Here is a 23,620-nt window from a genome sequence, read left to right on the forward strand (position 1 = left end):
CTGCCCGGCTTCTGGGGCCGACCAGGCCGGGGACCTGACTGCGGCCGGCTCCGGCAGGTGTGTTGTGCTGAGGGGAAAGCGGCCAAGGCAGGAGGTTGAACGGTAAGAGGGGGTGGCCGGGATTGCCCGTATTCTATCAGAACAACAAGGCCGTCCAGCAGCACTTTAAAGACTGACCAAATTACTGATTAGGTGGGAGCTTCCGTGGGACAGACCCACTTCTGCCTCTTTGTTTTGCTGGACGCAGACCTCACCAGAGCCACCGCTGCATTTCCCAGACTAGCCAGTGCAGAGGACACCTTTGACAGCCATTTCCAAAGGAGCCTAAGGGAGTTAGGCACCACAAGGGGACACCCAGGGGTTGTCCCTTCTCCAGTTCTGTGGCTCACCTTTCCGGCCGCACCCCCCCAAGCCTGCTGCTCCTTACTGTCGTCAGAGCCATTTGCCAAAAGCTGCAGGTGGGCTCGTCCGGGATTCGAACCCGGGACCTCTCGCACCCAAAGCGAGAATCATACCCCTAGACCAACGAGCCAGACAGGTGCAAACCTGCCGGGTGCCTCCCTCGGTGCTCTGCCATCACTGGTCCTTTAACAAGTGTCTCCACCTGGCAGCTGCATCTCTCCAGGGTGTGCCCTGTGTTGGGATCGGCCCCTGGAACGCCCAGCCCTGGCTGGCTGGCTGCCCGAGGGCCTGTCCCGGCTCTCCTTACGCACCGTGGCAGGACGGTGCGTGCGCTGTGGGAAGGTTCCCCCGGCTCCGTCCCAGCCTGGTGTCTCCACGCTCCCCTGTCCCAGTCCCCCAGAATTCTGTGCCCCTCTTCACCCCAGGAGCCGACCTTTGCTACTGCATCCACCTGCCCGCAGCTCTAGTTGCTTCCTAAAGCCCATTTACAAAGCATTGAACTGGGCTCATCCAGGAATTGAGCCGAGGCCCCCTCCACCCAAACCAAGAATCATACCCCTAGACCAACAAACCAGGAAAAAAAAAAAAAAGAGCCTGGCACCAGCTCTGAGCAGCAACAAGGGCGTCTGTGCTCTGCAAATTCTTGAGGTTTAACTGCCAAATATCATGGGTGTGTCCAGTATTGTCGTCAGCCCCCGGAGCTGCCAGACGCTGGACACTGCTCAGGCTGTCACTCCCGGCTCAGGCTGGCCAAGAGCCCTGTGGTGAAGTCGGGGGAGTACATGGGAGACTCAGGCTGGACGTAGCAGAGAGGGAGCCGGGCTAGTCTGTATATCTAGGCTGGACGTGCGTGTGACAGGCAGAGCAGCTCCCAGCGGCTAAGGATGACCCCTGGGCTGTACCCCAGGCTGGCAGGTAACACCTCTGCCCTGAACAAATAGGAGGGAGGAGCTGAGCTGTGTTTGAATCTGGCGCGGCAGTTAGAAGCTGGGGGAGAGGGAGCTGGAAGGAGCCAGCCTGGCGAGGTGGGAAGCTGCACCCCAGAGGGGCACCCCTCGGGCTCCTCTCCCCAGGACGGGTTGGAATGACTGTCTCTGCCGGCTGTACTGACCCCTCTGTGCTGAGCTGGGCTCTGTCGCCTCATAAACCTCCTGTTCTACCTGCTGGGTGAGAGTCACTCCTGCCTGCAGGCGGGGGGCAGCGCTTGGGGACCCCACACCCCATTACAGGCTCTTCCCCAGCTGTCCTGCTCCACTCGGTCAGGGCACTGCACCCAGCTCATCACTCAGAGATGCAGGAGATGGGAAGGCCCCAGCCCGGCTCCCACCAGCCGGTGCCAGACCCTGCGTGTCACTGTGCTGCCAGCGCTCACCGGATCCGAGCCGGGCCCCAGAGGCGGGAGAGGTGTGCCGGGCGAGTGCCGGGAGAGGCAGGACTGCAGGAGACAAAGGAGCAGGATGTGCCGGCTGAGACAGCCCCTCGCTGGCTGGAGGTGGGGCACTGGGGAGGATAAAGGGGCTGTGATGAAGTGGGGGATACCTGTGTGTGTGTGGGGCTCACACAGGGTGTGGGGCTCCTGCTGAGGGTAACCTTGATGACCAGGTAACACCTTTGTACTGCAGACAAAGGAGGAGGTGGAGCCTGAGGGGTTTGAATTGGAACTGGGATTTGGGAAGCAGTTAGTCTGGGCTGAGGGAGAGAGAGACAAAGGAGGGGGCCAGGCCCCAGCTCTGGGGGCCCCTCGGGGCCTCCTCTCCCCAACATGGATTGGACTGGCTGTCTCTGCCTGCTGTACTGACTCCTCTGTACGATGCTGTGTCCTGTCGGCTAATAAACCTGCTGTTTTCCTGCTGAGTGAGAGACTCTCCTGCCTGCGGACAGGGTGCAGAGCTTGGGGGACCCCAGAACCCCATCACACTGGTGTCAGAAGTGGGATGTTCTGCACCCCGAGGATGGAGCATCCAGCAGTAAGTGACCGGGGCCCTGGAAGAAGAGGGGCCTGCGAGACCCAGGTGTGCTAAAGGGCAGTGAGGTGCAGTTCCCCAAGGCGGAGGGGCCTGCGGCCGAACCCAAGCAACTGCGGTCGTGGTCCTCGAGAGGGGGTGTCACACCCGAGGAGGGGTTACTCCTGGGAATCTGTTGGAGTCAGTCCCAGAAGGTGGAAGGGCCGAGAGCCCAACCCCCAGGAACAAGTGACCCCTGAGGAGGCTGACGCTGAATGAGTTCTTCCCAAGACAGTGTGCTCATGGTCCCTGAGAGCGGGTGTCACACTGAAGAAGGGGTTCCGCTGGGAGTCTGTTGGAGTCGGTCCCAGAGGGCGGAGGGGCCTACGGCCTAACCCTGGGCAGCTTGTGACCCGCAAGAAGCCTGGCACACTGAAGGGATTCTTCGAGGAATCGTGGGGTGCAGAGGGCATCAGCCTGAGAGCCTGCAACCACGCTGAGCAACTCCTCTGTGAAGTGGCAGCACCTGGAAACCGAATCGAGATTAAAGAAGCTGGACAAGGCAGCGTGGATGTGCTGTGGCAGAGCTGAGGGTTAAGGAGAATCCTGCAGAGGTGAGCCCGGATCGGGGCAGGGAACCCTGGACTGCCTGGAGCTCTGAACCGAGTGGCCTGCCACTGCTCAAGGAGGGAAGGAGTGATTCCAACCCATCATCTACTAGTGGCCAAGACAGACCTGCGAAGAGTTTTCCAGGCCTGGGCCGAGGAAGGTCCCTGTGTGTCTGTGCAGGAAAGCAGCTGATCCACTGGGAATGGCAAGTTGTCTGTGAGAGAAGCTGCTCCACCTTCTGTGTGTGTGTGGAGACCAGCCGGGGGGCTGGGACAAAGGAGAGAGTGTCTCCCATTGTCTGTCTGTGTTGAACAGCAGCAGCAGCCTGGGGAGAGAGCAGAGCCTGCGTTTGGAAAAGGTGCCAATGAGGAAACTAGCCCATTGTCTGAGGAAGATTCCCCAGCCTAGGGTGGCTGGAGAAGGATCCACCAGAAAAGAGCATTCCAGGTGTGACTCTGAATCCAGCCATGGGGGCTGGAGCAGAGGGAATGGCTCTGGGATGGGCAGTGGTATCCCTGCTAAGGACACTGGTCCTTGGTGCAAGAAAAGAGCTTCTGCTTCTGGGGAAGTGAATCCTTTGCCTGAGCCTGTGGGGGCTCGAGATGGAGTCAAGATCCCAGAGCTGGATCTGAGGGCAGCTGAAGCCCAGATGGGCAGTGGGCCTGCCTCTGTGTCTCTCAGGGGGGATGATGCTTTAACTTGGTCTAATCCAGTTAGGATCATCAGGGAATCCCAGAGACCAGACGATTCTGGTACTTGTTCTGTGCCTGATGCTGAGGTGTTATTGGGAGGGGATGAGAGGACTCTGTCCTACCAGAGTCATCCTCTCGCCAGGACACAAGAACAGACGGGCAATGGAGTTATGCTGACTGATGAAGATAAAGGAGCTGGTAGCAGAAGGGAGGAAAGGGACCCTGACCTTCTGTCCGGTGGTACTGGCTGTCTGCCTGGAGGGGGATTACGTGGGAATCTGCCTAATGGGCCAGAAGTGATCCTGGGCGTAGGTGAAACCCAGGAGCTGGTTGTGGCTCAAGGGAGCAGTGACCCTGTGGAGCCAGACAGGGGTGAGTTATTGTTTGGGGAAGCTCTTAAGGAAGAGAATTTCCCTGAAACTTTTCCTGACCCGTCTGTGGGGACTGCAGAAAATGGGAGTGAGGTGAAGGAGAGTGAACAGGAAAGGTGCTTGTCTGTAAGAGCCAGAGCAGCCCTTTGCCTGGGGAGAAGTTTGTTTCAGCTCCTGATGGCCAGGACCTGCCTGAGTGTGAAACCACTGGCTGTGCTCTGGAAGGGTCCAAAGCAGGCAGTGTAAAAGTTTCTCAGGAATTGGAAGCTGGTGCAAGTAAAGTAAAAACTATCAGGGAGTGTGAGCAGCCCTGTGAGAACCAAGTAAAACAGCTGCACAGCCAATCTCTGTAGGATGCAGGAGAGGGCCAGCAATTCCCCATCTCCAGATGGTGGAAACACGTATATTCTTATACTGGACTCCACTTCTGATTCCATGGGGAGGCAGTAGTTGGAGGTGGAAGGACGAAGGAGCTGTGGGCCTGGTGGGCCAGTAAGGGATAAACAGGGATTCCTTCATGTGGATTCTGTGTCTGGGACTCACAAAACAACTCTCAGAAAGCAGTTTGGTTTGCAAATTTCCAGACTGGCTGGGAGGGGGCCGTCTCCCTGAGATCATCAATGGCCCAGCTCTTGTTAGAAGGGAGGGCACAGCCGGAGAGATCAGATTTCCACCCCAGGGGGCAAGGGAGAAGATTAGAACTTGATGGTGCTAAGAAAGGCCTCAGCCATTTAGCCCCAAAATACCAGATTCTCAAGGAGGTTACACAAAAGTTGTCGTCTACCAAAGAGCAACGTAAATGTGCAGTTGCAATGGGTTTGTTCTGTTACTCACACTGACTGCTGTAACCAAGGGGTGCTGCTACCAAAAGCTGTAGAATTGTACCATGCACTGAATGTTTGAAAAGAGCCATGTGACATGATGACATTGATGTATAAGCATGAATTGTATGTTGAAGGAGTCTGTAACTCTGAAATGTCACCATTGTTCCCTGTAACTAGTCTTGCAACCTCTGACATGAGAAGGAACATTCCAAACCTATTGTGTGGCATGGAAGGGGAAACTGAGGCACACAGCCATTGTGGTGGTCTGGCTAAATGCCAAGGGTGGAAGCATTTGTACCTTCCGTTACTGGACTGTAACTGAATTCCAGACATTGGCTGGAGCAGCTGTATGGACTGGTGGTCAGATGGGGCAGGACCCAGACCACAAAAGACCTGTTTGATCTGTTGGTGCTGCAGCATCTGTATGGGCTCTGCCCGCCCGACTTGAGAACGTGGCTGACGGACCGGGGCCGAAGCAGCGAGACCAACCAACCCAAGGGAACTAAAGGGACTTGCCCGGCTGCATCACATGAAAAGGGCCAAGACCAAGCTCCTGACTTGGAGCCTCCCCCAGCAGGACTATGATGTGGAGGTGGTGCACATCGAGGGGAGAACAGAGGGTACAGCCGATGCCCTGTCACAAGGGGAGAGCCCCGAACTTCCCCAGGTCACCAGTTGAGTGACCCCGCTCAGTTCGGTCTGGAAGGGGGGAGAGATGTGATGAAGTGGGGGATACCTGTGTGTGTGTGGGGCTCACACAGGGTGTGGGGCTCCTGCTGAGGGTAACCTTGACGACCAGGTAACACCTTTGTACTGCAGACAAAGGAGGAGGTGGAGCCTGAGGGGTTTGAATTGGAACTGGGATTTGGGAAGCAGTTAGTCTGGGCTGAGGGAGAGAGAGACAAAGGAGGGGGCAAGGCCCCAGCTCTGGGGGCCCCTCGGGGCCTCCTCTCCCCAACATGGATTGGACTGGCTGTCTCTGCCAGCTGCACTGACTCCTCTGTACGATGCTGTGTCCTGTCGGCTAATAAACCCGCTGTTCTCCTGCTGAGTGAGAGACTCTCCTGCCTGCGGACAGGGTGCAGAGCTTGGGGGACCCCAGAACCCCATCACAGGGGCATTGAACATGGACAGCCTGCAGCCAGCACTTCCAGCTCGGGGGCAAAGCAGACAATGGGCTCCTTAGGGCTGCTCCGCCTGACACAGGAGACGTCCTGTGCGTGCATGGCTGGCGTGTTCCCTTTCCTTTGGTCATCCATGCACACCAGAGCCGGCCTGTAGCGCCTCACAGGCTGACACTTACATGTGCGACTTCCTGAGCTCTTGTGGGACAGACCCACATCCTCATGTTCTCTGGAGAGTGCCGGGGTCAGAGCGTACACGGGGGTGCAAGCAGGACTGGTGTCACTTGTGAGGCTACAGACTGAGCTCCCCCCCTGGACACCCCATGCACCAAAGGGACAGCGACCCCAGCCAGGGCGTGTCACAGCTCAGAGCTCTCCCCTCGCACACCCCACGTACCAAAGGGACAGCGACCCCAGCCAGGGCGTCACAGCTCAGAGCTCTCCCCTCGCACACCCCACGTACCAAAGGGACAGCGACCCCAGCCAGGGCGTGTCACAGCTCAGAGCTCTCCCCTCGCACACCCCACGTACCAAAGGGACAGCGACCCCAGCCAGGGCGTCACAGCTCAGAGCTCTCCCCTCGCACACCCCACGTACCAAAGGGACAGCGACCCCAGCCAGGGCCTGTCACAGCTCAGAGCTCTCCCCTCGCCCCTTGCACACCCCACGTACGAAAGGGACAGTGACCCCAGCCAGGGCCTGTCACAGCTCAGAGCTCTCCCCTCGCCCCTCGCACACCCCACGTATCAAAGGGAATGGAAACGCGCAGTAAAATGGCAGAACTGCAGTGGGTTCGAGAGCCAGAGTCGGCTGACAGTGGTGCAAACACACGGCCAGTGCAAGGAGACGGGACACTTGGAGAGCTCGGGAACGTGTCTCGCGTTGCACTTTGGCGTGCAGGCGGCACTGTGACAAAGGCGGACACACAGCCTGGCTTGACGTCGTTCATTAAGGGCCGTCCCGTACTCACTCGCTTGTGGCTCTCGCGTTCCTGAGCGTTTCACCGAATTCCAGCGAAACGGCTCTTCTGGCCGTCGGGGCGGGCGGCACCGGCGACCCCGGGCAAGGTGAGAGGAACGGAAAAGCAGCTTGCTGGGTTCAAGCCCTGTCTCCCGTCGGCCTCTCCTCGCTCTGCGCCCAGTTGCCCCAGCCGCCCCCTTGCTCTGGCCGCGGCCGCCCTGTGGTTTGCCAGCCCAGCTGAGCCCAGGGGTGGTTGTCACAGGCACTAACCGCCTGGAGGCTTACCACCGGCTGGCACTGAGACAGATCTAATCCCCAGGCCCCCAAGGCCAGGGCAGTCCCCTCCAGGGTCGTTAACGCCCCAGCTCTGCCTCCTCTGGGGCCCGGCTCCCCTGCCGCTCTCCTCTTCTCTCCCCCCCAGAGCAGAGGGGCCCCGCCGGCTCAGGGGGCACCCCCAGGGCTGGGGCAGCCCCGGGGTGCTTCCCCTGCCGGAGCAGAGTCCGGGGAAATCCACGAGGGCTGAGGACGCGCTGTGGGGCATGCAAGGCGGGCTCGAGGGTTCCCTCGTGCTTGTCTGGCCGGGATGCTGGCTCCCACGGCCCCGGCTGGTCCGACGTGGGGAGGGCAAAGCTCTGTCCCGGCTCCATCGAGCAGGGTCGCCACCCCCCAGCGCTGTGCTGGAGCCAGAGGAATTAGACCTTCCACCTTCCTTGGGGACCAGGGCCTGGGCGCTACCTCTGGGGTCTGGCCAACGGCAGCCCTGCCCGGGCTGCAAGCCCCACCCCGCCCCACCCCGCCCCGCCTGGGCACAGGGCCCCACCACCACCCAGGGCTTGGAGCAGGTACCACGGGGCTGAGTCCACTCGCCAGGGGACACACTAGGGGGATTAAAGACACCGGGGGTGGGGGGCACAGCCCGGGGTTCGGAGAAGGGCAGATGGGGTGCAGGGGGATGGCCAGGGGGGAGGGGCACAGCCCGGGGTTCGGAGAAGGGCAGACGGGGTGCAGGGGGATGGCCGGGGGAGGGGCACAGCCCGGGGTTCGGAGAAGGGCAGACGGGGTGCAGGGGGATGGCCGGGGGAGGGGCACAGCCCGGGGTTCGGAGAAGGGCAGACGGGGTGCAGGGGGATGGGCGGGGGAGGGGCACAGCCCGGGGTTCGGAGAAGGGCAGACGGGGTGCAGGGGGATGGGCGGGGGAGGGGCACAGCCCGGGGTTCGGAGAAGGGCAGACGGGGTGCAGGGGGATGCTTGGGGGAGGGGCACAGCCCGGGGTTCGGAGAAGGGCAGACGGGGGGCAGGGGGATGGCCGGGGGAGGGGCACAGCCCGGGGTTCGGAGAAGGGCAGACGGGGTGCAGGGGGATGGCCGGGGGAGGGGCACAGCCCGGGGTTCGGAGAAGGGCAGACGGGGTGCAGGGGGATGGGCGGGGGAGGGGCACAGCCCGGGGTTCGGAGAAGGGCAGACGGGGTGCAGGGGGATGGCCGGGGGAGGGGCACAGCCCGGGGTTCGGAGAAGGGCAGACGGGGTGCAGGGGGATGGCCGGGGGGGGGGCACAGCCCGGGGTTCGGAGAAGGGCAGACGGGGTGCAGGGGGATGGCCGGGGGGGGGCACAGCCCGGGGTTCGGAGAAGGGCAGACGGGGTGCAGGGGGATGGCCGGGGGGGGGCACAGCCCGGGGTTCGGAGAAGGGCAGACGGGGTGCAGGGGGATGGCCGGGGGAGGGGCACAGCCCGGGGTTCGGAGAAGGGCAGACGGGGTGCAGGGGGATGGCCGGGGGAGGGGCACAGCCCGGGGTTCGGAGAAGGGCAGACGGGGTGCAGGGGGATGGCCGGGGGGGGGCACAGCCCGGGGTTCGGAGAAGGGCAGACGGGGTGCAGGGGGATGGCCGGGGGAGGGGCACAGCCCGGGGTTCGGAGAAGGGCAGACGGGGTGCAGGGGGATGGTTGGGGGAGGGGCACAGCCCGGGGTTCGGAGAAGGGCAGACGGGGTGCAGGGGGATGGCCGGGGGAGGGGCACAGCCCGGGGTTCGGAGAAGGGCAGACGGGGTGCAGGGGGATGGCCAGGGGGGGGCACAGCCCGGGGTTCGGAGAAGGGCAGATGGGGTGCAGGGGGATGGCCGGGGGAGGGGCACAGCCCGGGGTTCGGAGAAGGGCAGATGGGGGGCAGGGGGATGGCCGGGGGGGGGCACAGCCCGGGGTTCGGAGAAGGGCAGACGGGGTGCAGGGGGATGGGCGGGGGAGGGGCACAGCCCGGGGTTCGGAGAAGGGCAGACGGGGTGCAGGGGGATGGCTGGGGGAGGGGCACAGCCCGGGGTTCGGAGAAGGGCAGACGGGGTGCAGGGGGATGGCTGGGGGAGGGGCACAGCCCGGGGTTCGGAGAAGGGCAGATGGGGTGCAGAGGGATGGCCGGGGGAGGGGCACAGCCCGGGGTTCGGAGAAGGGCAGACGGGGTGCAGGGGGATGGCCGGGGGGGGGCACAGCCCGGGGTTCGGAGAAGGGCAGACGGGGTGCAGGGGGATGGCCGGGGGGGGGCACAGCCCGGGGTTCGGAGAAGGGCAGACGGGGTGCAGGGGGATGGTTGGGGGAGGGGCACAGCCCGGGGTTCGGAGAAGGGCAGACGGGGTGCAGGGGGATGGCCGGGGAGGGGCACAGCCCGGGGTTCGGAGAAGGGCAGACGGGGTGCAGGGGGATGGCCGGGGGGGGGCACAGCCCGGGGTTCGGAGAAGGGCAGACGGGGTGCAGGGGGATGGTTGGGGGAGGGGCACAGCCCGGGGTTCGGAGAAGGGCAGACGGGGTGCAGGGGGATGGCCGGGGGGGGGCACAGCCCGGGGTTCGGAGAAGGGCAGACGGGGTGCAGGGGGATGGCCGGGGGAGGGGCACAGCCCGGGGTTCGGAGAAGGGCAGACGGGGTGCAGGGGGATGGTTGGGGGAGGGGCACAGCCCGGGGTTCGGAGAAGGGCAGACGGGGTGCAGGGGGATGGCCAGGGGGGAGGGGCACAGCCCGGGGTTCGGAGAAGGGCAGACGGGGTGCAGGGGGATGGCCAGGGGGGAGGGGCACAGCCCGGGGTTCGGAGAAGGGCAGACGGGGTGCAGGGGGATGGCCGGGGGAGGGGCACAGCCCGGGGTTCGGAGAAGGGCAGACGGGGTGCAGGGGGATGGCCGGGGGAGGGGCACAGCCCGGGGTTCGGAGAAGGGCAGACGGGGTGCAGGGGGATGGCCGGGGGAGGGGCACAGCCCGGGGTTCGGAGAAGGGCAGACGGGGTGCAGGGGGATGCTTGGGGGAGGGGCACAGCCCGGGGTTCGGAGAAGGGCAGACGGGGGGCAGGGGGATGGCCGGGGGAGGGGCACAGCCCGGGGTTCGGAGAAGGGCAGACGGGGTGCAGGGGGATGGCCGGGGGAGGGGCACAGCCCGGGGTTCGGAGAAGGGCAGACGGGGTGCAGGGGGATGGGCGGGGGAGGGGCACAGCCCGGGGTTCGGAGAAGGGCAGACGGGGTGCAGGGGGATGGCCGGGGGAGGGGCACAGCCCGGGGTTCGGAGAAGGGCAGACGGGGTGCAGGGGGATGGCCGGGGGGGGGCACAGCCCGGGGTTCGGAGAAGGGCAGACGGGGTGCAGGGGGATGGCCGGGGGAGGGGCACAGCCCGGGGTTCGGAGAAGGGCAGACGGGGTGCAGGGGGATGGCCGGGGGAGGGGCACAGCCCGGGGTTCGGAGAAGGGCAGACGGGGTGCAGGGGGATGGCCGGGGGGGGGCACAGCCCGGGGTTCGGAGAAGGGCAGACGGGGTGCAGGGGGATGGCCGGGGGAGGGGCACAGCCCGGGGTTCGGAGAAGGGCAGACGGGGGGCAGGGGGATGGCCGGGGGGGGGCACAGCCCGGGGTTCGGAGAAGGGCAGACGGGGTGCAGGGGGATGGCCGGGGGAGGGGCACAGCCCGGGGTTCGGAGAAGGGCAGATGGGGTGCAGGGGGATGGCCGGGGGGGGGCACAGCCCGGGGTTCGGAGAAGGGCAGACGGGGTGCAGGGGGATGGCCGGGGGAGGGGCACAGCCCGGGGTTCGGAGAAGGGCAGACGGGGTGCAGAGGGATGGCCGGGGGGGGGCACAGCCCGGGGTTCGGAGAAGGGCAGTTGGGGTGCAGGGGGATGGCCGGGGCAGGGCACAGCCCGGGGTTCGGAGAAGGGCAGACGGGGTGCAGGGGGATGGGCGGGGGAGGGGCACAGCCCGGGGTTCGGAGAAGGGCAGACGGGGTGCAGGGGGATGGCCGGGGGAGGGGCACAGCCCGGGGTTCGGAGAAGGGCAGACGGGGTGCAGGGGGATGGGCGGGGGGGGGCACAGCCCGGGGTTCGGAGAAGGGCAGACGGGGTGCAGAGGGATGGGCGGGGGAGGGGCACAGCCCAGGATTCAGAGACCCCCAGAGAGATGCAGGGGGCCGGCCAGGTTCGGAGAAGGGCAGATGGGGTGCAGGGGGATGGCCGGGGGAGGGGCACAGCCCGGGGTTCGGAGAAGGGCAGACGGGGTGCAGGGGGATGGGCGGGGGAGGGGCACAGCCCGGGGTTCGGAGAAGGGCAGACGGGGTGCAGGGGGATGGCTGGGGGGGGGGCACAGCCCGGGGTTCGGAGAAGGGCAGACGGGGTGCAGGGGGATGGCCGGGGGAGGGGCACAGCCCGGGGTTCGGAGAAGGGCAGACGGGGTGCAGGGGGATGGCCGGGGGGGGCACAGCCCGGGGTTCGGAGAAGGGCAGATGGGGTGCAGGGGGATGGCCGGGGGAGGGGCACAGCCCGGGGTTCGGAGAAGGGCAGACGGGGTGCAGGGGGATGGCTGGGGGGGGGCACAGCCCGGGGTTCGGAGAAGGGCAGATGGGGTGCAGGGGGATGGCCGGGGGAGGGGCACAGCCCAGGGTTCAGAGACCCCCAGAGAGATGCAGGGGGCCGGCCAGGTTCGGAGAAGGGCAGACGGGGTGCAGGGGGATGGCTGGGGGGGGGCACAGCCCGGGGTTCGGAGAAGGGCAGACGGGGTGCAGAGGGATGGCCGGGGGGGGGGCACAGCCCGGGGTTCAGAGACCCCCAGAGAGATGCAGGGGGCCGGCCAGGTTCGGAGAAGGGCAGACGGGTGCAGGAGGGTCCCTGCTGCCGCCCCCACTCCCCGTGCAGACCCAGGGACGGACCGCGCCCTGCCTGCTGTGGACATGGACAAGGGGGACTCCCCGGCCCCTCGCAGCAGCCTGCGAGACACCAGTGGGGCGGGGGGCCATGGGCGAGGATGGATACGGTGGCGCAGTAGCCATGGGACGGACCCTCCACACATGACCCTTAGCCTGCGGGGGGGGACTGGGACCACATCCCCTCTGGCTCAGGGCTCGCCCCTCCCCACGCTGTGTGTGGGGGGTGAGTGGCTGGGAGCCCGGTAGCAGGGGTCGGGCATCCGGCACTCACCAGCACGGCAGCCGCCCCAGCAGCGCCAGGCAGGGCAGGACAATCTCTTGTCACATTTTCGGGGCGCCGCGCCCCCATCACCCAGCTCCCCTCGGCCGGGCGGGGCTGAGCTCTCTGGGGATGTCCTGGGCAGCCGATTGGCCACGGCCCCCGACCCGCCCACCCGGGTTTGCCCCGTCAGTGGCCCCCAGGGTAGTCGGCCAGGAACCCGACCCTGCAACACACCCAGGCGGGGGGCCCTGCCAGAGAAACAGCCCCCCCAGCCACCCACCAGCCCTGTGTGCCAGCCCCGACAAACGCAGCCGGGACGGGCCAGCTTCTGCCATCGCTGTATTTTAGCCAGGCGGCGAGGTGCAGCCTGCAGCCATGCCAAGGACGGGGGACACGGGGGGGGCAGCCTATGGCCATGCCACGGATGGGGGTACGGGGGGGCAGCCTGCGGCCATGCCACAGACGGGGGACATGGGGGGCAGTCTGTGGCCATGCCACGGATGGAGGGTATGGGGGGGCAGAGACGCCTGGTGGGGGGAGCTGGGACCCCGGTCGCTGGGCGACTGCAATCTGAGCAGCGGGGATGAACTCATTCATCCCTGAGGAGCTGGAAGGGGCTGAGGGGAACATGGGGGGCGCCCCACAGGGGCTGGTCCCAGAGAGAGCTGGGCAGATGCTCCCACCCACGGCACCAGGACCAGGGTTGGTCCCTTCCCCCGAGGGGCACCAGCTGTGAGAAGGGGGTTCGTGGGACACCCCTCCTTCCCCGAGGGGGCGGCTCAGAGGGGCGGGGCAATGTTTGCCAGTGGGCGTGGCCAGAGGAGGGGGCAGGGCAACAGCTGTCCGGGGGCGGGGGCGGGGGCGGGGCCCGTGCCGACTACGCCAGGCCAGCACTCCTCATGCGCTCCACCAGCACGGAGACCAGGTGCTCCAGCTTGCGGGCGGCCTGGCGCCCGGCCTCCAGCACCTCGGCGTGGTTGGCCTTCTCCCGCGTGCCGTACTCCAGCACCGCCTTGTTGGTGATCAGCGAGAAGCCAAAGACGCGCAGGCCGCAGTGCCGGGCCACGATCACCTCCGGCACCGTGCTCATGCCTGGGGGGAGGGGGGCGGCACACGTCAGCCGGGGTGGGTGGCCGGGGGCCCCCGCCCGCATCCCCTCCCCTCAGCCACCGCCCCCCTTCCCCTCCCCTCCAGTCCCTGCCCAGCCCCCACCCGCGTCCCCTTCCCCTCAGCCACTGCCCACCCCCTGCCCGCGTCCCCTCCCCTCAGCCACCGCCCACCCCCCGCCCGCGTCCCCTCCCCCCAGCCACTGCCCCCCTTCCCCTCCCCTCCGGTCCCTGCCCAGCCCCTGCCCGCGTCCCCTCCCCCTCAGCCGCCGCCCCCCTTCCCCTCCCCTGTGGTCCCTGCCCGGCCCCTGCCCGCGTCCCCTCCCCTCAGCCGCCGCCCCTTCCCCTTCCCCTCCCCTGTGGTCCCCACCCGGCCCCCACCTGCGTCCCCTTCCCCCCAGCCACCGCTCTCCTTACCCTCCCCTCTGCTCCCTGCCTGCCCCCTGCCCGCATCCCCTCCCCTCCCCTCTGGTCCCCGCCCGGCCCCTGCCCGCGTCCCCTCCCCTCAGCCGCCGCCCCCCTTCCCCTCCCCTCCGGTCCCCGCCTGCCCCCACCACCCCACGTAGCACCCCCGCCCCGCTGCACCGGCTCACCCACGGCGTCGGCACCCAGCTGCTGCAGGAAGCGGCACTCGGCGATGGTCTCGTAGTTGGGACCCCCCAAGAAGCAGTAGGCGCCCTCGTGCAGGCCCCGGGCGTAGCCGAGCTCCTTGCCCACGGCCAGCGCCAGCCCACGCAGCTGCTCGTCGTAGGCGTCCGACATGGCGGGGAACCGAGGCCCGAACCTGCCGCGGGCGGGTGAGAGGGGAGGGGAGGGGGGCTGGGGGTGGAGGCAGAGGCAGAGGCAAAGCCCCCCCGGTCCCCACCTGGGGCCGAGCCCTGGCCGGGACATCGCGGCCCGGTGCTCCCGCCAGCCCTGGGGGGGATTGTGCGCCACTGGGCGTGTGCAGCATTTACATCCCCTGCGGGTTCCTGGGAAAACCACCGGCGGCCGGGACAGCCCCAAGGGCCACCGCGCGACCCTCCCGCAGCCGGGGTGGGGCCTGCGGCAGCAGCTAAGGGGTAAGTCACTGGGGGGGTGGGGGGCAGATCCGGGGATCCCTCCCTGTGCTGGCCCAGAAGCTAGAGGGGTAATTCACTGGGGAGGGTGGGGTGCGGGGTCCCTCCCTGTGCTGGCCCAGAAGCTACAGGGGTAAGTCGCTGGGGGGGGCGGGGGGGCAGGGCTGGGGGTCTCTCCCTGTGCTGGCCCAGCAGCTACAGGGGTAGATCGCTGGGTGGCAGGGGGCAGGGCCGGGGGGGGGTCGCACCCTGCTGGGCTCAGCAGCTAGAAGGGTAAATCACTGGGGAACAGGGCTGGGAGGGGTCCCCCTGGGGTCACACCCTGCTGGGCTCAGCAGCTAGAGAAGTAAATCACTTGGGGGGCAGGGGGCAGGGCCGCGGGGTTGCACCCTGCCGGGCTCAGCAGCTAGAGAAGTAAATCACTTGGGGGGCAGGGGGCAGGGCCGGGGGGTCGCACCCTGCTGGGCTCAGCAGCTAGAAGGGTAAATCACTGGGGGACAGGGCTGGGAGGGGTCCCCCTGGGGTCACACCCTGCTGGGCTCAGCAGCTAGAGAAGTAAATCACTTGGGGGGCAGGGGGCAGGGCCGGGGGGTTGCACCCTGCCGGGCTCAGCAGCTAGAGAAGTAAATCACTTGGGGGGCAGGGGGCAGGGTCGGGGGGTTGCACCCTGCTGGGCTCAGCAGCTAGAGAAGTAAATCACTTGGGGGACAGGGGGCAGGGTCGGGGGGTTGCACCCTGCTGGGCTCAGCAGCTAGAGAAGTAAATCACTTGGGGGACAGGGGGCAGGGTCGGGGGGTTGCACCCTGCTGGGCTCAGCAGCTAGAGAAGTAAATCACTTGGGGGGCAGGGGGCAGGGTCGGGGGGTTGCACCCTGCTGGGCTCAGCAGCTAGCCCAGGTCGGGCACATCTCTCCCCCTGCACCGCCTCTGGCGCCAGGTCAGACCCACCCCTCAATTTCTCTCGCAGCCGCTGGAAATGCCGTAGACTGTCCCCCACTGCCCCCCGCTGCCGGTCCCTGCACAGGGAGCTGCTCCCACGTCCATCCAGTCCCTCTGGGCCGAGACCTTCCTACCAAGCCTCCTCCTTCCCCCTGCCCAGAACCCCCAGGCAGCCCCACTCCCCCTACACCTGGAGCACCCGATGAGCCACCTGCCCCAGATCTCCTGCAGCTCCCCCAGTGAGCCCCGACCACCTTCACATGCACTGTCCCATCACTGCTGGGCTTCCCTACACCGGCCCCCAACACCTGAGCCCTGACTTGCTGTCCTGCCTGCCCACACCTGGCGCGCCTGGCCCAGAGCAGCAGAGCCGGCCCGGCCCTCGTACATCCCCTCTGCGCCCGGCCCGGAGCGGCAGAGCCGGCCCAGCCCTCGTACATCCCCTCTGAGCCCGGCCCGGAGCGGCAGAGCCGGCCTGGCCCTCGTACATCCCCTCTGCGCCTGGCCCGGAGCGGCAGAGCCGGCCCGGCCCTCGTACATCCCCTCTGCGCCTGGCCCAGAGCAGCAGAGCCGGCCCAGCCCTCGTACATCCCCTCTGCGCCCGGCCCGGAGCGGCAGAGCCGGCCCGGCCCTCGTACATCCCCTCTGCGCCTGGCCCGGAGCAGCAGAGCCGGCCCGGCCCTCGTACATCCCCTCTGCACCCGGCCCGGAGCGGCAGAGCCGGCCCGGCCCTCGTACATCCCCTCTGCGCCTGGCCCGGAGCAGCAGAGCCGGCCCGGCCCTCGTACATCCCCTCTGCGCCCGGCCCAGAACGGCAGAGCCGGCCCAGCACCTGCACCACATGCCCTCTGCGCCCGGCCCGGAGCGGCAGAGCCGGCCCGGCCCTCGTACATCCCCTCTGCACCCGGCCCGGAGCGGCAGAGACGGCCCAGCCCTTGTACATCCCCTCTGCGCCCGGCCCGGAGCGGCAGAGCCGGCCCGGCCCTCGTACATCCCCTCTGCACCCGGCCCGGAGTGGCAGAGCCGGCCCGGCCCTTGTACATCCCCTCTGCGCCCGGCCCGGAGCGGCAGAGCCGCCCCGGCACCTGCACCACATCCCCTCTGCGCCCGGCCCATAGCGGCACAGCCGGCCCAGCCCTTGTACATCCCCTCTGCGCCCGGCCCAGAGCGGGCGGCCCCGGCACCACATCCCCTGTGCGCAGGGAGCAGAGTGTTGGGCCTGGGGGCGGCAGCTCCTACCTCTCGTCGTTGGGGCCGGTCAGCGGGTTGATGCCTGCCAGGCCAGGCGTGTTGATGTGGTCCCGGATCACCATGATGTCGCCCACCTCATACCCGCGGTTCAGCCCCCCGGCCGCGTTGGTGACGATCAGGGTCTCTGCGCCCAGCAGGTGGAAGACCCGCACCGGGAATGTCACCTGGGGAGGAGCAGGCAGGGCTTGGGGGGCTGCATGTCCAGGTGGGGCAGGCAGGGGGATGGCCAGACACTCCCCAGCCTAGCTGGTGCCCCTCACTCCTGACCCACAGCCCCACATTCCGGACCCCGCGCTGGCAGAGACTCACCTTCCACGGCGGGTATCCCTCATACATGTGAAACCGGCCCTTCATCACCACGCAGCTCACCCCCGCCAGCGTGCCGAACACCAGCTTCCCCGCATGGCCCAGCACTGCGCAGAGGGGCGGGGTTAGATGGGGTCCTGCCGCTCGCAGTCTGCCCCCCGCTGCCCCCCACTGCCCCAGCGTGCCAAACACCAGCTTCCCCGCATGGCCCGGCACTGCGCAGAGGGGCGGGGTTAGATGGGGTCCTGCCGCTCGCAGTCTGCCCCCCGCTGCCCCCCACTGCCCCAGCGTGCCAAACACCAGCTTCCGCGCATGGCCCGGCACTGTGCAGAGGGGTGGGGTTAGACGGGGTCCTGCCCCTCGCGGTCTGCCCCCCGCTGCCCCAGCGTGCCGAACACCAGCTTCCCCGCATGGCCCAGCACTGTGCAGAGGGGTGGGGTTAGACGGGGTCCTGCCCCTAGCGGTCTGCCCCCCGCTGCCCCAGCGTGCCGAACACCAGCTTCCCCGCATGGCCCAGCACTGCGCAGAGGGGCAGGGTTAGACGGGGTCCTGCCGCTCGCGGTCTGCCCCCCGCTGCCCCCCCATGCCAAACACTAGCTTCCCTTCATGGCCTGGCACTGCGCAGACGGATGGGGATAGATGGGGTCTCTGCTGTTCGCTGGTGCCCCACAGCGCCCATCACACGGCACGGCCCCCCCCACTCCCCCGGCGCCCATCTCACGGCACAGACCCCCCAGCGCCGGCTGGACCGTGCGGCGCCCCCGGCGGTACCTGTGCTGCGGGGGAAGTTGGGGATGTCGGCGTAGTCGAACACGACCGGGTCGCTCAGCAGGTCGGCCAGGCCCCCCAGGCCCGAGCCGCAGATGATGGCCAAGCTGGGCCGGTGCGAGGTCTGAGCCAGCAGCCAGTCGGCCGTCTCCTTGTGCTGCTCGTATGTCAGCCTGTGCGTGGGGAGACACGGCGGAGCCGTCACCGGTGGCTGTGCGCGGAGCAGGGCCGCTCGCACCCACACCCACACCCACGCGCACGGCAGGGGCACAGCAAGGCACACGCAAGCACACGCACATGCACGGCAGGGGCACTGCAAGGCACACGCAAGCACACGCACATGCACAGCAGGGGCACTGCAAGGCACATGCAAGCACACGCACACGCACGGCAGGGCCGCTCGCACCCACACCCACGCGCACAGCAGGGGCACTGCAACACACGCTCGCACACACACACCAGGGGCACGGCAAGGCACACGCACACACGGCAGGGGCACTGCAACACACACACAAGCACACGCACACGCACGGCAGGGGCACTGCAATGCACATGCACACACACATGCATGGCAGGGACACTGCAACACACGCTCGCACACGCACATGCACAGGAGGGGCACTGCAACACATACACAAACACACGCACACCCACAGCAGGGCTGCTCGTACCCGCACCCATGCGCACACGCACGGCAGGGGCACACACACGCACGCACACGCACGGCAGGGGCACTGCAACACACATGCACACAGGGCCAGGCCATGGGGGGGAATGCAGCGGTACAGGGGTGCACAGGCCCAGGCCAGGCCATCTGGGGGTGCAGCAGTACAGGGGTGCACAGGCTGTGATGGAGTGGGGGATACCTGTGTGTGTGTGAGGGGCTCACACAGGGTGGGGGGCTCCTGCTGAGGGTAACCTTGATAACCAGGTAACACCTTTGTACTGGAGACAGAGGAGGAGGTGGAGCCTGAGGGGTTTGAATTGGCACTGGGAGTGGGAAGCAGTGAGTCTGGGCTGAGGGACAGAGAGACAAAGGAGGGGGCCAGGCCCCGGCTCTGGGGGCCCTCGGGGCCTCCTCTCCCCAGCATGGATGGGACTGGCTGTCTCTGCCGGCTGCACTGACTCCTCTGTACGACGCTGTGTCCTGTCGGCTCATAAACCTGCTGTTCTCCTGCTGAGTGAGAGACTCTCCTGCCTGCGGACGGGGTGCAGAGCTTGGGGGACCCCAGAACCCCATCACACAGGCCCAGGCCCAGACCCAGGCCCAGGCCCAGGCCGGGGCGGCACAGCTCGGCAGAGCTTGGCAAGACACAGCACTGGCGGGGGGAGGTCCCAGCCCCAGGAAGGCGAGGGCGGGCGCTGAGCCGAGCTGAGCTGCCAGGGGCCCAGGCCGGCCCTGCAGAGAGCTGCCAGCTTCCTGGCCCCCCGCGAGAGGGGTCCCAGCCCGGCAGGATGTGGCCCTGGGCCAGCAGCGCCCCGGCTAGTGGGGAACGCCCGCCCCGGCCCCAGGCCCGCCCGCCCTGGGCCTGGCTCTGCTCCCGCCCCCGAAGCTGGAGATCAGTAACCAGGGGAGCGGGGTCACCCCAGGCCACCCGAGGGGAAGTGGCTGTCTCAGCCAGCGCTTACCGGGGGGCGGGGCTGGCAGGCGCGGGGGGAGGGAGCCTGCGAGGGACGTGGCCCTGCCCTGCCCCCCAGCTGTTACCCCCCAGGGCCGGGCTCGCAGAGACCCCATGGGTGGGGTTTGGCTCTGCCCCACTCCCCGTGGGTCCCCCGGCCGTTACCCCGCAGGGCCCCACTGGCAGGGTGCCCCCGGGTGGGGTTCCCAGAACGGGGCCATCTCTGCCCTGCTTCCCGTGGGCCCCCCAGCCGTTACCCCCCAGGGCCGGGCTGGCAGGGCGCCCCTGGGTGGGGTTTGGCTCTGCCCCACTCCCCGTGGGCCCCCCGGCCGATACCCCCCAGGGCCGGGCTGGCAGGGTGCCCCTGGGTGGGGTTTGGCTCTGCCCCACTCCCCGTGGGCCCCCCGGCCGATACCCCCCAGGGCCGGGCTGGCAGGGCGCCCCTGGGTGGGGTTTGGCTCTGCCCCACTCCCCGTGGGCCCCCCGGCCGATACCCCCCAGGGCCGGGCTGGCAGGGTGCCCCTGGGTGGGGTTTGGCTCTGCCCCACTCCCCGTGGGCTCCCTGGCCGTTACCCCCCCAGGGCCGGGCTGGCAGGGTGCCCCTGGGTGGGGTTTGGCTCTGCCCCACTCCCTGTGGGCGCCCCGGCCGTTACTCCCCAGGGCCGGGCTGGCAGGGTGCCCCTGGGCGGGTTCCCCACAACAGGGCCATCTCTGCCCATCTCGTCACGTGCCGCGCTGGGCCGAGACGCGCAGCTGCCTGGGGGACACCTTCTGGTGGGGGGGGAAGGGCCCCCCAGGGCCGGCTGGTAGCTAAACCCAGCGGGAAGTGGGGCACAGGGGCTGAGCTCACCCCTCCTTGCAGATGCCAGGAGCTGGACCAGGCCAGTGCCCCCTGGAAGGACCCAGCTCCTGCCCCAGAAGCCATCAAGGGGTCAGGGAGCAGGTGGGAGCTGGTCCATTGCAAGGGGCAGGGTCAGGGGCAGGGGCACTGGATTTGGGGGCACAGGCTGCGGGGAGGGCAGATGGGGGCACTGGGCCCCAGCCTGACAGGAAACAGCCCCCAGCTCTCTTCCAACTGGTCCTGGTACCACCTGCTCAGCAGCACACCATAAATAACGCCCCCGCCTGTGACCCCTAGTCCCCACTGCCCCCCGCAGCGCTGGGTGAACCCAGGCGTCCACCCCACCCCCGGCTGTGACCCCTAGTCCCCACTGCCCCCCACAGCGCTGGGTGAACCCAGGCGTCCACCCCACCCCCGGCTGTGACCCCTAGTCCCCACTGCCCCGCACAGCGCTGGGTGAACCCAGGCATCCGGCCCCCCACCCCCGGCTGTGACCCCTAGTCCCCACTGCCCCGCACAGCGCTGGGTGAACCCAGGCGTCCGCCCCCCCCGGCTGTGATCACTAGTCCCCACTGCACCCCACAGCGCTGGGTGAACCCAGGCGTCCACCCCACCCCCGGCTGTGACCCCTAGTCCCCACTGCCCCCCACAGCGCTGGGTGTACCCAGGCATCCGGCCCCCCACCCCCGGCTGTGACCCCTAGTCCCCACTGCCCCGCACAGCGCTGGGTGAACCCAGGCGTCCGGCCCCCCCGGCTGTGATCACTAGTCCCCACTGCCCCCCGCAGCGCTGGGTGAACCCAGGCGTCCGGCCCCCCACCCCCGGCTGTGACCCCTAGTCCCCACTGCCCCCCGCAGCGCTGGGTGAACCCAGGCGTCCGGCCCCCCACCCCCGGCTGTGACCCCTAGTCCCCACTGCCCCCCGCAGCGCTGGGTGAACCCAGGCGTCCGGCCCCCCACCCCCGGCTGTGACCCCTAGTCCCCACTGCCCCCCGCAGCGCTGGGTGAACCCAGGCGTCCGGCCCCCCACCCCCGGCTGTGATCACTAGTCCCCACTGCCCCCCACAGCGCTGGGTGAACCCAGGCGTCCGGCCCCCCACCCCCGGCTGTGATCACTAGTCCCCACTGCCCCCCGCAGCGCTGGGCGAACCCAGGCGTCCGGCCCCCCACCCCCGGCTGTGACCCCTAGTCCCCACTGCCCCCCGCAGCGCTGGGCGAACCCAGGCGTCCGGCCCCCCACCCCCGGCTGTGACCCCTAGTCCCCACTGCCCCCCGCAGCGCTGGGCGAACCCAGGCGTCCGGCCCCCCACCCCCGGCTGTGACCCCTAGTCCCCACTGCCCCCCGCAGCGCTGGGCGAACCCAGGCGTCCGGCCCCCCACCCCCGGCTGTGATCACTAGTCCCCACTGCCCCCCGCAGCGCTGGGCGAACCCAGGCGTCCGGCCCCCCACCCCCGGCTGTGATCCCTAGTCCCCACTGCCCCCCGCAGCGCTGGGCGAACCCAGGCGTCCGGCCCCCCACCCCCGGCTGTGACCCCTAGTCCCCACTGCCCCCCGCAGCGCTGGGTGAACCCAGGCGTCCGGCCCCCCACCCCCGGCTGTGACCCCTAGTCCCCACTGCCCCCCGCAGCGCTGGGTGAACCCAGGCGTCCGGCTCCCCACCCCCGGCTGTGATCACTAGTCCCCACTGCCCCCCGCAGCGCTGGGTGAACCCAGGCGTCCGGCCCCCCACCCCCGGCTGTGACCCCTAGTCCCCACTGCCCCCCGCAGCGCTGGGTGAACCCAGGCGTCCGGCCCCCCACCCCCGGCTGTGACCCCTAGTCCCCACTGCCCCCCGCAGCGCTGGGGGAACCCAGGCGTCCGGCCCCCCACCCCCGGCTGTGACCCCTAGTCCCCACTGCCCCCCGCAGCGCTGGGCGAACCCAGGCGTCCGGCCCCCCACCCCCGGCTGTGACCCCTAGTCCCCACTGCCCCCCGCAGCGCTGGGCGAACCCAGGCGTCCGGCCCCCCACCCCCGGCTGTGACCCCTAGTCCCCACTGCCCCCCGCAGCGCTGGGGGAACCCAGGCGTCCGGCCCCCCACCCCCGGCTGTGACCCCTAGTCCCCACTGCCCCCCGCAGCGCTGGGCGAACCCAGGCGTCCGGCCCCCCACCCCCGGCTGTGACCCCTAGTCCCCACTGCCCCCCGCAGCGCTGGGCGAACCCAGGCGTCCGGCCCCCCACCCCCGGCTGTGACCCCTAGTCCCCACTGCCCCCCGCAGCGCTGGGCGAACCCAGGCGTCCGGCCCCCCACCCCCGGCTGTGACCCCTAGTCCCCACTGCCCCCCGCAGCGCTGGGTGAACCCAGGCGTCCGGCCCCCCCGCACACCTGCGCTCCGCCCCGGCTGCCGACTCCATGGCGACTCCCGGCGATGCTGCGGCGGGCGCGGGCGGGCCAGAGACTCCGATGTGTCGCCCCGCCCCCGCCCCGCCCCGCCCCCGGGGATCCCCTCTATCCCGGGCCCCCTCCCCGAGGATCTCCCCCATTCCGCCCCGCCCCCGGGAACTCCCCCATCCCGGGCCCCCGTCCCCCGGGTCCCCCCCACTCCGCCCCGCCCCCGGGGATCCCCCCATCCCGGGCCCCCGTCCCTGGGGAACCCCCCCACTCCGCCCCACCCCTGGGAACCCCCCTATCCCGGGCCCCCTCCTCGGGGATCCCCCCCACTCCGCCCCGCCCCCGGGGATCCCCCCATCCCGGGCCCCCGTCCCTGGGGAACCCCCCCACTCCGCCCCACCCCCCGGAACCCCCCTATCCCGGGCCCCCTCCTCGGGGATCCCCCCCACTCCGCCCCGCCCCCGGGGATCCCCCCATCCCGGGCCCCCGTCCCTGGGGAACCCCCCCACTCCGCCCCACCCCCCGGAACCCCCCTATCCCGGGCCCCCTCCCCGGGGATCCCCCCCACTCCGCCCCGCCCCCGGGGAGCCCATCCCGTCCAGACCCCCGGCGACCCCATGTCGGCCCCTGCCCCCGGGGGACCCCCGCTCCGGCCTGACTACACCCCGGGGGGCTTCCCTCCCTGCCCAGCCCCTGGAGGAGACCCCCAAGAGGGACCACGCCGGGGGCTACAAGACCCCCCCCCCCAGCTCCCCCCGGCCGGACGCCGCAAGATTCCCCCCAACCCCGGGCCCCCACCGCCAGGCGGAGAGCCCCACTGCCAGCCCCCGGGCCGGGGAAGGAGGGTGTGTGGGGGGGGGTCTCCCGCCAGCCCCACCGCGCCGGGCAGACACCCCCACCCCGCTATCCCAAGGGAGACACCCCGGCCCGGCCCCCAGCACCAAGGGAGAGACCCCCTGCTCCCTCCCCCAGCCCCCCCTTTCCCAGTCAGCCCCCAGCCCCCTCCCAGCCCCCCACTGCCACT

The 23,620-nt window shown here is 68.9% G+C and overlaps 1 protein-coding gene and 1 non-coding gene across 2 annotated transcripts; both read right to left on the reverse strand.

The window, feature by feature from the left end:
- Positions 1–460: 460 nt before the first annotated feature.
- TRNAP-UGG (transfer RNA proline (anticodon UGG)) lies at positions 461–532 on the reverse strand. The gene has a single exon. It is a non-coding gene; the product is annotated as a tRNA-Pro (tRNA).
- A 12,132-nt stretch (positions 533–12,664) lies between these two features.
- Positions 12,665–22,748, reverse strand: PNP (purine nucleoside phosphorylase). Its single transcript, XM_074982680.1, has 6 exons — positions 22,591–22,748; positions 17,770–17,939; positions 17,002–17,105; positions 16,681–16,856; positions 14,039–14,229; positions 12,665–13,431 (listed from the first exon to the last, which is right to left on the reverse strand). Exons 1-6 carry the CDS (start codon positions 22,746–22,748, stop codon positions 13,217–13,219), a joined length of 1,014 nt encoding a protein of 337 aa, XP_074838781.1. The 3' UTR covers positions 12,665–13,216.
- Between the last annotated feature and the right edge of the window lie 872 nt (positions 22,749–23,620).

The sequence above is a fragment of the Carettochelys insculpta genome, chromosome 32 (assembly GCF_033958435.1).
Source record: "Carettochelys insculpta isolate YL-2023 chromosome 32, ASM3395843v1, whole genome shotgun sequence".
Lineage (NCBI taxonomy): Eukaryota > Metazoa > Chordata > Testudines > Carettochelyidae > Carettochelys > Carettochelys insculpta.

Bases quoted from the DNA above. Each gene is read 5' to 3' on its own strand.
- PNP (XM_074982680.1), bottom strand. From the start codon at position 22,748: ATGGGGGAGATCCTCGGGGAGGGGGCCCGGGATAGAGGGGATCCCCGG. The intron at 16,857-17,001 runs GTGAGTCTCTGC...GCTCCTCCCCAG, and splicing joins AGGGATACCCGCCGTGGAAG to GTGACATTCCCGGTGCGGGT. The intron at 14,230-16,680 runs GTAGGAGCTGCC...CGCCCGCGGCAG, and splicing joins ACCGGCCCCAACGACGAGAG to GTTCGGGCCTCGGTTCCCCG.